This window comes from Clytia hemisphaerica, unplaced genomic scaffold, assembly GCF_902728285.1.
Source record: "Clytia hemisphaerica strain Z4C2 unplaced genomic scaffold, Clytia hemisphaerica genome assembly, whole genome shotgun sequence".
NCBI classification, from domain to species: Eukaryota; Metazoa; Cnidaria; class Hydrozoa; order Leptothecata; family Clytiidae; genus Clytia; species Clytia hemisphaerica.
In genome coordinates, this window is record NW_027103897.1 from 88048 (window position 1) to 103192 (window position 15145).

At 34.9% G+C, this 15145-nt stretch overlaps 2 protein-coding genes across 3 annotated transcripts; both read left to right on the forward strand.

Annotated features, from left to right (window-relative positions):
* The first annotated feature begins 2617 nt into the window (after positions 1 to 2617).
* On the forward strand, positions 2618 to 3953 carry LOC136808728 (adenosine receptor A3-like). Its single transcript, XM_067065270.1, has one exon. It carries the CDS (start codon positions 2707 to 2709, stop codon positions 3805 to 3807), a length of 1101 nt encoding a protein of 366 aa, XP_066921371.1. The 5' UTR covers positions 2618 to 2706; the 3' UTR covers positions 3808 to 3953.
* A 2540-nt stretch (positions 3954 to 6493) lies between these two features.
* On the forward strand, positions 6494 to 13014 carry LOC136808726 (acid-sensing ion channel 1B-like). 2 transcript variants are annotated; one of them, XM_067065268.1, is made up of 5 exons: positions 6495 to 6919; positions 8609 to 9959; positions 10914 to 11061; positions 12171 to 12230; positions 12776 to 13014. In XM_067065268.1, the coding sequence occupies exons 2-5, from the start codon at positions 8634 to 8636 to the stop codon at positions 12997 to 12999; spliced, it is 1758 nt and encodes a 585-aa protein (XP_066921369.1). In that variant the 5' UTR covers positions 6495 to 6919; positions 8609 to 8633; the 3' UTR covers positions 13000 to 13014. The 2 variants fall into 2 exon arrangements, with proteins under 2 accessions (XP_066921370.1, XP_066921369.1); XM_067065269.1 differs by lacking the exons at positions 12171 to 12230; positions 12776 to 13014 and adding an exon at positions 11647 to 12009 and having other exon boundaries at positions 6494 to 6919.
* The last annotated feature ends 2131 nt before the right edge of the window (positions 13015 to 15145 follow it).

A 15145-nucleotide genomic window follows, 5' to 3' on the forward strand; every position in this document is an offset into this window, starting at 1 on the left:
GATGTGAAGGCGGTTTTATCAAATTTTATTTCGAATGAAATCTTTATTTTCGGGGGATCGCTTTGTCAGGAAAAATATCCTTGCTGTGTTTCACTACATGGTGCTTTTTTGGAGAAGGGCAGACGGTTGGACGGAATATCTTTTATCTGATTTCCAAAATAATTCACTGACCCCAGGATTAATTCAATTTTATTTAAAAAGACAATATGGGCAACTGTTTAACAAAAAACTTCAAAATGAAGAAATCACTGTTTCTTGATTTAAATTCTTTTTGAGTTTAATTAGAAGAGTTGGAAAGAAAATGTCAAAACTGAACGAAATTTGAAGGATTAGGAATTTCAAAATGTTTCAGTTTCGCTTAAAACAGTTATAAAACGTTTTTAAATCCTTCCCATGAAACTTGAATTAGTAGAAGATTGTGAAAGTTTCTATAAATAGTCTTATTGTTATAGCAGATTAGGACCACACCTATATTTAATTGATACCATAATTCGACAGTTGAGTAGCTTAAACGATACATATGGTAAAAATAGCTTTTGAAATTTCTTTGGCCAAGGTTTTGAAGGTTCGTGGCTGGCAAGATAGCTTATAATTGTGTAGCTAAGAGAAGATCTTTATAGCAAGCAATTAATATTATACTCGAGTCAAACATTCACGGTGAAGTGTGGACCACGGACGCAGGACACGCTCATAATGCGGAAGAGAGTCTAAAAACAAGATTTCAGTCTTGGTAGGAATGCTTGGTTCCTGAGAAACAGCTAGATTTAGGCAATAGTACTATAACTAAAAATCAGTAAAAAATATAGAGGGATTTTTTCAATTAAAGAGAATTGAGAATCTGGAACTTCATAACAGTATCGTTTGAATCAGTTTTCTTCATATGAAGTTAATAACAGGTATGTGCGAAGAAAGAGAGTAAACAAAGTTTAATGAGAATTTGAAACATTCCAGGAACTTCTGGGTAAATAATAAGGCGGCAGACTGAAAATGAAGTTTTGATTAAAATTCACAATCTTCGACTCAGTTAATCAGACAGTGGAATGAGAACTAGTTTATTGACTGGTTCTAGGACTTTAAAATGTTCTTATAATGTTCACCATTTTTTGAGTATCTTTCTGCGATTTTCTAAGAAATCTAGTGTTTTAGAGTCCGTAAAGCCTTAAAATATTCTTAATATTTTAACCTTCGAAACTTTATTTTTTAGTATAGTTTTTTCTTATAAAAAACGTGTATTCTTTTAGTTGTAGTGGTGTGTGTTCTTTTTGTGTCGCCCTCGCAGTAAGGTGCTAACCAAAATTGGGGAGTACCATGTTTTTAATGAAATTGAAATTGCGATGGAACTATACTCATAAGAAATAAACAAAAAAACAAACAACATCCTCTTATAAAAATTTCTTAATCTTTTTGCCCAATCTTGTGACGTAACCCTCAGCCAACCAGAAACCTAGAAATGACGTCATTTAAGGAGTTGGGGGTCCATGATACAACACTACCACACAGGGATTTTTAATGAGTATTATCATCTGCTGGTCTAAAAAAATAGATAACGAAATTTATAATAAAAACATACTCATAGGAAATCTTAAATTGTATTAACGAATGGAAATTTCACAAGAAGGGTAAAAAAACTGTTATTATTCATATGGTCTAGAAATAACATATAGGTATCATTCACAAAATAATAATTTTTAATATTGAAATGAAATGTATCACATGCCCTAACTTCAGGTGGATTGTGTACAGCGATGGGTATCTTTGAAATATGAAGACCCATAGTTATCACAAAGATGCCATACAGTAGCGTACATGGAAACAAGAGTCTGGACTCTCTTTCTACTAGATAGAGGTTTGATACAATTTTGAGCAATGATGTAGAACCCAAACGACGTTCTGATTGGAGTGGTGAGAATTTTTTAAGTAGGTGGATATATAAAGTATCTTCTTTTTATAAGAAAAGTGGATTTTTGGTTGAAGCTCAGCTGTTCTTATTTTCAAGATATAAAAAAAAAGATTTTAGGCTTTTTACCCGATTTTAACCACTTGCTGGGATTGCTCGAGTTTAAACAACACCAGGCTCTAAATTCATCTTATTTTATACGATTTTGAGCTTCATTGTTCCTATAAAGTTGGTGAGATGGAAAGTTATCCTCATGGGTTGGATTGCTGTAAGGTTTATTAGGTTTCTCACTTTGGGAATGAAAGTTTTGTTTGTTGAGGGATTATTTTATGATAATTTCAGGGTATTCTTCTTAGCAGAGATGAATTGTTGGCTGTTTTCATAATAATTTTTTAGAAATAACTGAACATTTTGCTTGTAGCTTACTTTTTAACTGATGATGGACGTGAATGTTCGAAATATATTTTGTGATTTTACCTTATGAACCATTGCAGTTCAAACATTTATCTGTGTTTTCTTAATGGTAAAGAAAACCAAGAAGGACTGTAAGGCAGGGTTGTCTCAATCATCTGCTTGTTGAAAAGAGACAATAAGTCAATATGATTCTTTATAAAGAAAGTACTAATACTTTGTCTCTCTATGCCTGAGAATATCCAAAGAAAATCAGAGCTTGCAACTTTAATCCTTCATAAGCTTTATTCCGTTTAAACTTTTAGATCAATAAATAATTAAGCAGAAAATTTTAAAAATTATGGATCTTTTATTGAAACATCATTTCTAAAGCAACATAAAAACTTCCAGGTAGCAATATGGGTGAGCAAGATGAAGTCTCAGTGGAGGTCCAGATCACACTTTACGCCACAATCGGAGCCGTGTCCCTGGTCTGCAATTCTCTCATTTTCCTGGTCATTGGAACGAACAAGGACATGCGCACTAAATCTAATTGGTTATTGATTAGTTTGGCGACTACTGATTGGCTAATCATTGTCACCGGAATTCCAATTCATTTGATTAATCTCATCAAGGGTGGAAATCAAACACATGGCATGGTCTGTGATTTATTCGGGTTTTTAATTCTGGTCCCGTTTTTAGTTTCCAATTTTAATTTGACGCTGATTGCAGTTCACCGTTATGTGTTGGTTGTCCGTAATAAAAGCTACCGGAAAATATTCACGGACAAGCGGCTCTTTATGAGTATTGCCCTGGTCTGGGGGATCGGAATTCTACTCTCTATTCCACCCTTGCTAGGGTGGGGTAGCTTCTCTTACAACGCCAACCGCGCCCACTGCATGATCGATTGGCAAAAAAGTTTGAGTTACCTTATTGTTCTGCAACTTATGGCTTATCCTGTTCCCATGGCAACAATGTGTTTCTGTTATTACAAAATATTACGTCATAGCTATGAATCAAGTAAAAGACTAGCCTCCAGTGGTGACAAACATCGTATTGCGAAAAAGAAACGCGAAGTCAGGCTATCTATCATGTTACTCCTAGTTCTGCTTTGTTTCTTCCTATTATTTTTCCCATACGCCATAATGATCATTTACGAAGGACAAATAGGCGGAACGCCCTCGCACACCTTTAGTTTTATCTCAATGTTGGGCGCTTATTCGAACAGTATGGTTGACTTTTGGATCTACGCAGCAATGAGTACAAAGTTCAGACAAGCATTAAAGAGACTGTTTTATCGTATCGCTGGCAAGCTTGATTTGTCACCAACAGCAACAGATTCATCATCGGATGCCGGTCATTCTACATCCACTACGAAAGTCAAACACCAACCAGTACCCACGAAACCAACAGAAGGAGCTGAACAAGAGACTTCTATCAATTTATTTTTACCAAGAGGCAAAATTAATCCTGATAGTGTCGAGGAAAGCTGCGATAGATCTTGTATCGACAAACCTTAACAAATAAACTTTTTATCGAAACTTAGGCAATAGGAGTTAAACGAGTGTATTTTTAATCTTAATTTTAAGTAACTCTAAATTTCAATTTGTAAATATCCGTTATTAATTATTAAGTGCACATGTAGTTTGCGCACCGACATGTAAATATTGTATAACGTAGTAACACGTAGCTAGCAAACACATCAAAGTGAATACTACCAATATACTATCTTGGTGTCTGTCCTAAAGAAAGCGGACGTTCAGATATATTCCATATGTAACTCAATACCCCTGTCTCACAAACCCGATGGAACTTTTTCCACAGCAGGGATAATCTCAATGGGGATAGAAATGCTACTGTTTAAAGGTAAACAAATCCAGTGGGGTTGGTTTCGGAGTTCAATCTTTAAACATGAATTCCAAATGGGGGTGAAATCAAAGTCATAGTGCGGCTGTAATTCTACGGTATTTTTTCCATTTTGAATTTTCCAGTGGAGCTGGGGTCCCAGCCCAGGGGTGTAATTCTTCTCGAATGTCTCTTCAAAGTTCGTGTTATATATAAGTTGAGAGACGTTACAAATTAACGATCATGGAAAAATACTCTTCCTTCTTATCATTAGTGAGCAGAAAGATTGTCAGGACCTCAAACATAATCATGTGAGGTGATGACATTACTCGCATGTTCAAGCACAAGAGCAGTTCTTTCTAGAGTAACATCACTGGTACGTAACATGACTCTGTCGTGCTTGAGCGCAGGATCAACGGTGTCTAGAATAGGCAACTATCAAGCAGCGCCATCTGTCCGGTTGAAGTCCAAGTAAATGCAAAATATTTTTTAGAAATCAAGTTTCCCATAAAATTATTGTCTTCAGTTTTATTTAGGTGTGTTCGCAGGTCAGATTATATGATTTTTAGCTTTTTATTTTTTGAGGAGTATCTATTTTTACGGGGTGAGTAGCTAAAATTTAATTTACTCCCTTGCAAAAAACAATCAAATGTTGATATCTACGAAACATCATGGAAAAGAAAGACAATCAAAGAATTATTTCAGATCATAAATTTTGAGCCTCAATTGCCCCTCGATTCATTATTTTTCGCGGGTTTCAGTTATTAGTTTGTGACCGAAGTTTTGAAGGATTATTCTAAATAACAATATTGCTATAATAAATGGCTTTCTTTTCTAACTGTGGAAAATGGTACGAAGGCCATTGGTAGAAATAGGAACGATATGAAACATCACACAATAATGTCATTTCGGCTTGATAAAATGAACTTAATTTTGTTTCAATTCATACAAATGGAATAACTAATGAAGGGGATAATTTTCAAAGGTTTTCAAAACAAGGTTCCAGAAACCTCCTTAGGTGGTAGCAGACACAAAAACTATGATTGAAACTTTTAAAATGAAAATTTACAACCTGAATGAATGTACACCTTGATTTGGTAAAATATTGTCTGGTGCTGAACAGAAGAAGCTTATACAAGATTAGGAAACTCTCTTGATCTAGAATACAATCTCTTCATGAACGTTCTTAGCATGCGATTGTTGAACGTCCAGATTGACAGCCCCCAGCGGTTTGCGTGAATGAGTTTTTTTGGTTGCGTGAATGCGTAAATTGAGAAAAACTTGCGTGAACGTGAAAATCCACTTTTTGATTGCGTGAGTGCGTGAATCTGTACTTCTTTGTGTGTGATTACGTGAATTACCTCTTTTTTCCACCGATTATGTACCGATCATTCCCGATTTTCAAATGTTGACTTTTTCCGAAAATTTTCCGATTTGCAGGTTTGCGTGAAACTCGAGAAGAATGTGCGTGAATATGTGAATTGATGGTCCGCTGGGGGGGGGGGGGGCTCATTGACGATGTTTTGACGGAGTTGCAGAGTTCAGTCTAGTGCCGAGTTTTTCATCATTTCCATTTGTGATTTAGAGTCTCATTCTGGTCCTCAGTTTAGCGGTTCGCTACTACGATCGTTCCTTTGTACTTACCCTTAAACAATCCAAAAGTTCCCTTAACAATCCAATGCTTTTTTCCGATCAGTGATTGGTTCATTTAAGTCAATTACATCATAATTTTGAGATTCAACCAGATCAGATCGATTTGACAGATCAAATTGTTACTGTATGGGTAAGTACGGAATATTTTGGATATTTATGAATAAACATCGAGTAGGTATTTCAATGTCTATTTTCTCAAGATAACTACCGCACTCTCTAAGTATATCCTTTCAGTGATAAGTGTCTTGGATAAGGTATTGTCGTAATTATGGTAACTTTCACAAAGGTTTATTAAAAGATCACGGTATGCCTGGAGTTTATAAAGTGTAGGTACAATAGATAAAGTTGTTGTAGCATCCCAATATATATGAGAATTACTATTTGTAGGAATAAGACATCGAAACGTCTAAGCTCCAGGATCTTTCGCAGTAGATGATTGGAAATTTAAGCATTATTGTCTTTTAGCCTTTATTTTTGTCCATTTCTAATGAATCCTAGCATTATTACAAGCTAATTGCACGCATTGTATTTCCCTAGGATGATACAAGGAACATACATAAAAAGTACTCTTCCAAAGTTAGTTTTATTAGAAGAGGAAGTGAAAGGCCTGATACGATACCAATTTTTTAAGATATGTTCCTATAGTAAAATAAATAAGATTAACGACCCCTTTATATTTTGAAATGACTCGCAACCATCAAAGAGAGCCGCAAACAGCAATAACTCGACATGTGGCGCGTATTGATAGCAAAACCTATCAATTACTTACTCAAATTAAGCCTAAATTACGCGCAGCAGTAATTAATCCCTATCATTAATATTGCAATGCTAATTAACTAATTATCGCCTTAAAGGTTATTATGGTTTGTTTGTCAAATCAAAATAAACCCGAGTAATCTAAAACGAAAAGTCTAAAAATTGTCCTACGTCGAGGATTAAGTCAGACAATGTCGCACCCAGTCCTTCTAAGACACTGCTGCGAAACTGTGGCTTGTATTGTTTGGAGTCTGGTGTTGAGAGTGCGGAAAGCAATTTTGATGCGATTAGAAGAAAGAGTATCAACAGACATGCTTGGAAGGATATGAGGAACAACAAGTAGTAAAGATGATGAAACCAACCGTATAATTTTATAAGGTAAGATTTTTGTATGTTTTTTATGTTTCGAACCTGTTTACTCTATAAAAACCTTATATACACCACAGTATACTCTACCTTTTAAATTTGAAGAAGTCCATAGGATTCTTAAAATTTCTTTCCCCTAGATTTTGCTGCCAATTTACTGACTCGAACAATTTTGGAGTTTTCCAGCTGGTATATAAAATACACGAAATATGATTTCTATATTACCGGACTAGGATGTATCTGTTATGAAAGGAATATTGACCAGAGTTAACAAACTTACACGTTTTTTTTATAAGAACATCCAAAATTTTTGAAGCCTTCGGATGTTCTTAACTCTTTTAGTTTTAAGCCTAAAAATGTTCTTAACATATCCTTATTTTCACCATTTTTTGAGAATTTTTCTCCATTTTCTTGTACATTGGGTATTTTAGAGTCCTCAAAGCCTTGTGTTCTTTAAAAGAAAAAACGTGTACTGTTATATTAGCTCTAGTTTAGACGGCCGACTTTCTGCCCTGCCTATTCTAATTGTTAGAGTAGGCAGAAAGAGGGCACAAAGTTGGTTGTTAAAATCTTTGCTTGACAAGGTTTGATTGAAGACATTGCATTGACGTCAAAAGAGGGCTATGCATCACTTTAGACAGCCAACTTTATGCCCTCTTTAATTCACAATTAGAATAGGCAGGGCAAAAAGTGGGCCGTCTAAACTAGAGCTAATAGTTCACTATTTTGACAAAAACAGTCTGTAAAATACTGTACAGTTCAGCTAGCTGAACTGAGATTTCACAAGTTTGCGTATAGACTGGTTAGTAAATTTTCCAAAAAACCAAACCTTTCAGTTTCTTTTATCATTTGAGTGAATAGGGTGACTTTCAGCTAAATTCTCTTAGCTCTTAGCTCAACGGAATTCCTTATTTTCGCCTTAGACTCCTTAGTTTAAAATTCTGATACAACTATAAATGGTTTATAAAATGCTTCGCCTAGTAGGATAACGATAAACTTCAAAAAAGTGACCTGGTGCTTACTCATAGGAAACAGGCTATACTATATCAGTCGTACTGAGCTTAAATAAGAAAAAGTACTTTACTTAATCGGCTTTCTTGGTGAAAGTCTGTTTAACGTCCCCTTCTTAATCCAAATAGATGGTTATATACATATTAAATGTTCCCCTCTGTTTGCAGTAGGGTGATTTCGTATCGACCTTTATCCGGAAAGTTTTACTCAAACACAGAATAGGATTGTCAGTTTTTATATCTTTAAAGCTGATGACTTTTTATAGGTTTAATTAAACTTCAAGCTTTGAATACAAGCTTGAATAAGAATGTCTGTTTAGTGCTTGTTTGAGTCACTTATAGTATTTCCAATATGTCAAATAAAAATTCTTTTTGTGACAAATCGGATGAAAGAATGGTTCTAAGTTTCCATTCAGAGAAAGGGCTTTGATGACTTATACAAGAGAAGGATGATATTTATAGTTTTACTGTCGGACCTCCTTGGTTTTGATGGAATTTACACTAAACAGCAAGAGGGTTTTGGGCAATTTTTCACCCTCTATTGGAATGCTAATTATGTTTTTTGCTTTTTTGAATCCTTTGAAATTCTTTTGACTATATGAATATCCGACTATATTATTGCCAAGAATATTAAAAAAGGCAAAGTCAAATAAACTTTTAATAATTTCGGTCTCTTAAATATTTACCGTAGACCAATACCAATATCCGACTCCAAGATGATGGGAAAAATGAAATTCGCTGAGCTGGCACGAAAAGCGAACGCCAGACCAATACAAGAAGAACAGGAGACAGCAGAAATTGATCAAGAAGAAAAGATCGAAGAAAAACCACGTACTGAAACCTTTGCAGATCTTCCTCCTTTAGATGAGAACAAGTATGTTCTGGATGAAGCTTATTTCATACCGATATCCACCATCAAAGAAAAGGCTATAAAACCGAAAAAACCGGTCGCCCGAAAAATGTCTGGATTCACACGGATGGGATCATATAAGAGCGCGCCGTTGAAAACAACCGACGAGTCTATTCCTTTAATGGATAGTTGTAGCAGTGATACCAAAAGTACAGGAGTTTCCAGTGAAGGCAGTAACGAAGCTGTCGAGGAGAAGGAGGGGAAATCCCCAGCGAAATCAGGGAATATTTTTGCCAGGAGAAAGATAACTGAAGCAGCTGATCCGACACAATTAAAGGAAAACCCTTTCCATCGCCGTGGCGTTGTTATCGATCCATTTCAACAAAATAATATTCGATCAAAATTAAAGACCAGATTAAGAAAGATCGTGGACGAAAGATTGACTGTGAAACAGATTTTCTCGAGATATGTTGAAAGTTCAACTCTTCACGGATTCTTGTATACTTGTTCAGATACTTATATCATAAGGAGATTCTTATGGGCGTGCTTAATGATCTTAGGTGCAATATACTTTTTGGTCAAACTAAGAGAAGGTATCATAGAGTACTTCGAATATCCGTTCAGCACATTGTCGATCATTGACTTTCCAGATATATTGGAGTTCCCAACAATCAGTTTCTGTTTAGTCAACGGATACAAACATAAAGAACTCAATGAGAGTAGATTAGGACCTTTATTACAAAATGGTAGATTTCCTATCCATTCAAGTTGGTTGGACCCTGGGTACGACATCCCCGGTGATGAACTGGTTGAGGTGATGAATAATATCTCATTCACACCTTCAGATGTTTTCGAGGAATGCGATTGGATAAAACGAGACACAGCTCACCCATCGGTGCCACCCAATAAATGCGACGCTGCAAATTTCACCACATTCTTCAATAAACAAAACGAGAAATGTTTCATGTTGAATTCAAACCAAAAAGGTCACCCTTTATTAAAAGTCAATCACGAAGGTTTAAAATACGGCTACGAAGGACTTTTTGATATGAGGACTTCGAGCGCCTTTTTGACACACCCCTTTGCTGGATTGAGGGTGTATATTCATTCTCACCACGAACCTGCAGGCTCAGGATCAAGCTTCTTGTTGTCGCCTGGTTTCCATTACTACGTCAAGATGGACATGCACGAGGTAAGAATAACGAGTTTATTTCACGCATGCATAATGGAAAAGAATAAGACAAGGGGACGATAATTTAAAAATTACTTTCCACTTTACAAACTTTTTGAGAACTCCCACCCTGTTTTCTTTACTTAAAAACGACTTAAAATGGATTTTTAACGTATTGTACTTATTGGCCCTCTAACCTTCTCGAGTATAACTCCAAGTAAAGAAGAACAGTCTTTTTCAGTAGTGATAAACCTCTGTATCAGTGGCCCAGCATGAATCTCGAGTCATTCTAAACCAATGGTTTCCCAATGTGGATAAGATTTCATAGTCTTTTTCCAATACGGTTGTTTTAATTTTTCAAAAAGGATGATCTTTTGTCCGAAAAATGTCAGAAGAAGAAACAGATTTTTCGAAACTTTCAAATATATTCATACATCTCTATTTCCTGATTAAGGTCAATATTAAACAGGATAAAATCTCCCTAAAGATTTCGAGCTAAGCCTCTAATAAGTTGATCGGAAAAGTCAATAATGGAATGTCTAAGTCACACAATGTCTATAAAGAGATTAGACGAAAGTAAAAAGCTTCTATTCGTCAGTACTCATTAAGAAAATTTGAAACGTTCGGTATAGTACCTACCAATAGAAAAAATTTACATGGGCCAAATTTTCATAATACTCAATTCAAGTCATTTCAGTGAAAATCCATCGATGGAAAATCCCAACGAAATAGTCCACGTCCTGCTTATTGTAAAAATCAGCTCGGAAAACCATGTTTCGAATACAGTCAACTCTCTTATTCGAACCTCCCTTATTGGAATCTTTCTGTGATCCAAATTAAAAAGTCAGTTTCTTTCAATTGGAAAGAAGTGGTCTAAATTCCTTTCTGTAGTTCGAATCTTTCTGTCCGTCTTCCTTGAAAATCTAATTTGAGAGAGATTCAACAACTGCAGTCACTTGTTTTCTTCACTTTTAGACACACAATCTTGAACCTCCGTACAGTACACAGTGTGGTGAAATCCAATTAAAATATTTCGATACATACAATCAGAAAGCATGTTTATTAGAAAAGTTGACGGATTATGTTGGTGAAAAATGCGGATGTAGAGAACCATTCATGGCAGGTAAGCGAGGCTTCGATCATCCTTTTCTAATGGGCTATTCCAGAAAAAATTTGTACCCCCTTTGTTGAGGTGGTCATTTTTTAAAAAGGTAACCCCCTGGATTTTTTTTCTCGTTTCATAGACTACACGTTTTTTTCTTTATTAGAACCCAGTTTATAAGAACATTTAGGCTGAAATTCGTCGAAAAATTAAGAACATCGTAAGAACATGCCCAGCCTCAGTTTGGAAAAAAATGACAAGAAACTACAATTTTTTCCTCTTTTCAAGCAGTTTTAACCAAAGTTAGGGATGGATTTTCTAAAATCGAGAGTCAAATATTGTCCAAATTTTATCAACTTTAAGTGCTCTCTATTTTGCATGATGTTGTCGATTTAAAGTAGTCTGAAAAATTAAGAACGCATTTAAGAAAAAAATAAGCACATCCAGGCTCAGCCAAATTTTAGGTGTTCTAATAAAAAAAAAACGTGTACCCTAAATTTTTGACCTCGTTTTACTGACGACCCTGGTTTTCCCACCTCACTTTACTGACCACCTTGAATTTTTACACTCGAAAAACCAGACCATTCTGAATTTTTTATTTTCCAGACCACCCTGGACGTCACACCTCCTCAATATAAGGTCATAGACTATTTCTCAATGTGTTATGTAAAATACACGTCAATAAAGTTCATGCTTGACCTTAGTGAAACTTCTGGTTAGTACGATATCCCAATTTCCTCAACGCCAACCTCCTTAAGACCTTATAAGCACTACACGTTTTTTTATAAGAATATCCAAAATTTAGGATTTGTTTTTGAAGCCTTAGGGTTCTTAACTTCGGAGTTTAAACCCTGAAAATGTTCGTACATAACATGTTTTCATTTTCAACACTTTCTGAGCATTTTTGTCCAATTTCCTACAAAATTTCGCAAGCTTTAAAATGTTCTAAAGTACATCCTGATATTTTGACCATCGAAGCCTTACGTTCTTATATAGTTTTATCTTATGAAAAAACGTGTATCTGCCCACGTATAACTATTGGAGTACTCCGTTGAAGGATAATTCCTAGTAAATTAAATGAGTTTGATCCTAACTACGTTGACATGATTAAATTTCCTATTTCTTTCTAGAAAACGGTTTGCCGAGCTGTTCACTAAAACAAACTATTTTATGTAGTTTGTCTGCTAAAGGTAAATATTTTCTAATCTGATTATTATAGTCCATTTAAGAAATTGCGTAATACTGTAAACTGTCTGAAAGATAGCTAAGATTTTCAATATCTTCAAACAGTTGACCTGGGGTTTAAAAATTGTTTCAGTTTTTTAAATTTAAACTATAAAACCGTTCGTTTTGCAAGTTCAAAAGGGAAAGGAAATCTTACTTAAAACTCCTTGAGCGGACAATCGAGCTCATTAAATCTTTGAGATGACGTATAGCTCCACTTACTAGCTTCTGCGCCATTGAATCATCGTGTTTCTCTATAGAGTCGACGAAAAATAAAAATTCTAAGGTTATTATTTTGAAATATTATTTTATTCTGAAGCAATAGGCCAACTAATGCTTAGAGAAAAAAAGTTCATAATAATGCTGACCCTTAGCCGCTAAAGTCCAAAGTACATTATTCAAATAAAAAATCATGTTCTATCAAATTTCAGAGTAAGATACAGGACTCGGTGAAATCTGTCCTGTAAAATATTATCCTCAATTATGATATGAATTCTCTTCTATTTACCAGACTCTTTCAGTGAGTACAAATTTCGTGAGGGTTGTCCAGTAGACTGCGTACAACATTATTATCGATATCAGATCACTGATTCGCGCTTTCTACATAACCCACCAACAGGAGTTGAAGCTCAAGTGTTGCGAAATGAAAATGCAAGGAAGGGACAAAATTCATCACATATGTTGGAACTTGTTGAGGAGCTGTCCCCTGAAGAATTAGCTCATTATGTTGAGTAAGTTCGACCACGAGATGTAAATTCTATGGGAACCCTTTTCCTAAGACTTTGATGGCCTTTGATGGCTTTTCAGACTCTTAAAAACACCTGATTTTTAAGAAATTACTCAAAAAATGATAAAAATAAAAACTATTAAGAACATTTTTAGAGTTAGAACTTAAAAAGTTAAGAACAAAATTAAACCGTTTTCGGCTCGAATTCCTACACCTTGAAATGTTTTGTTTGTACTAAACTGGGTCGTAAAGAATTTTTCCTTCTCTCTAAATTTTGTCATGTTTTATTTTTCTTTTCAGAGAAAATCTAATCAAAGTGATTTTCTTCTACGGGGAGATTTCCAAACACATTCATACACAAGAAGCTTCATTTGATTTCTACCAATTTCTAGGTAAGATTTGAAGACAAACTTATACAAACTTTCCGCCATTGAATGTTTAAATCGAAACACTCTGCATTCTCTCGTTCCAAATCTTGTCATACTATCAAATATACTTTCCAATAGATATGCTTTTCTACCGTTTGGTATATTTGATTCTACTCAAAATTCCTTTCCAACGAGTACAAAATCGAGACCTTTAACAGCCATGGTAGTTATAGATAGACTTTAAAGGCTCTGCTAGTTAAATTACAACGGGATAATCACTGTTTTACTGTGAATACACGATTTAATATTGTTTACTTTTCAGGTGATATGGGTGGAGAAATCGGTTTGATGTTGGGCGCAAGTTTGCTGACTTTTGTTGAGTTCATGGATTTGATCATTTTCCTTCTCTACCATCAATTCTTAAGATTGTATAAGAATAAGAAGATTGATGAGATTTTTGAAGAAGAGCTTGGAAACGAAGAAAAAGATTTGTAATCCGATCGGGGATGGGTTTATGATCCGCTGTCTTTGAGAAGAAGGAATAGGGGATAGTGGAGAAGGTTTTTAACCCGATCCGGGGATGCGAAGGAGGAATCGGGGAAAGATTTATTATCCGATCGAGATAAAGATGATTGGTGAATTCTCCAAGGCACAATGGGAGACGAAGAGGAAACACTTCCAGAAAAAACTTATGTTCAGCCCATGAAACTTCTTTAAATTCGAACCAAGATGTTGGAGTGTTGGTTATTTTGGCACAAAAGTGAATTTGTATTAAATAAACTACTTTTAACGAAGGGATAAACACCCCCCCATTTCATTGACCCAATCAGTTTCAATAAATTGAAGGGGCTAAACTAACGATGCTACGATGCAGATACAATAGATAAAAAATGACATCACTTTCAAAATTGGATAATCGAAAGTAATGTATTGATGCTATAATTCCAACCTTATATTTTTTACGTCGGGAATGGAGAATGATTGATGACAAAACTATAAAGACATTTCATTAGCACTAATTTATTTTAGTTCAAAATATCATCGAATGTAGATAAAAATTTTACAAGTAACTAGACAAGAAGTTCCTTCGTTGATTTTCGTGAGGTCAGTTCTCTTTTGATATGTTCGTAATTTTGTGGTCTTCGAAATTTGCTAAAAACTGAAGTAAAGTTTTTTTTTCTTTCAAAAATCTTGATATCGAATATTGGAAGTTTATGAATTTTTATAACTTTGTCTGTTCCATGTTTTATCATTTTTGGTCTCGATTTATATTTGTAAATAATTTTCATTTGTAAAAGTAAAAGATTGTAAATTTTCTAAATGCTTTTTTTTCCAAATAGAGGTTTTTATGCGGTAAGGATTTTTCTAAAGAAATTATTATTGCTGTTAGTATTTTCCAAATTGATTAGAAACTTGCTTAGCGAGTTTTTAGTCATCTTTAAACGCGACAAGTTAAATTCCTGGTGAGCTTTTCGACCTTCAGACTGGTGACGCGTACAACTTCCATATGATTTCCAGATAAGAAAACTAGTCCAAACTTTTCAAAATTCCATTAACCATCAGTATTTCTCCTGTGTTTTCTTCTAAAAAACTTGTGATAGTCCAGCCTGTCCTAGTGGATTTCTTAAAATGATACTTTTGATAAACGTAGCACTGCATGCATGAAGCCAATACCTTGTATTTGACAGTGCTCTCAAAATGGATATCTATTAAATTGATTTCAAAATCCATAGAGTAAAACCTATGGCCGTTCGTGCTGATATACTACCCGTAAAAGAGGGATCTT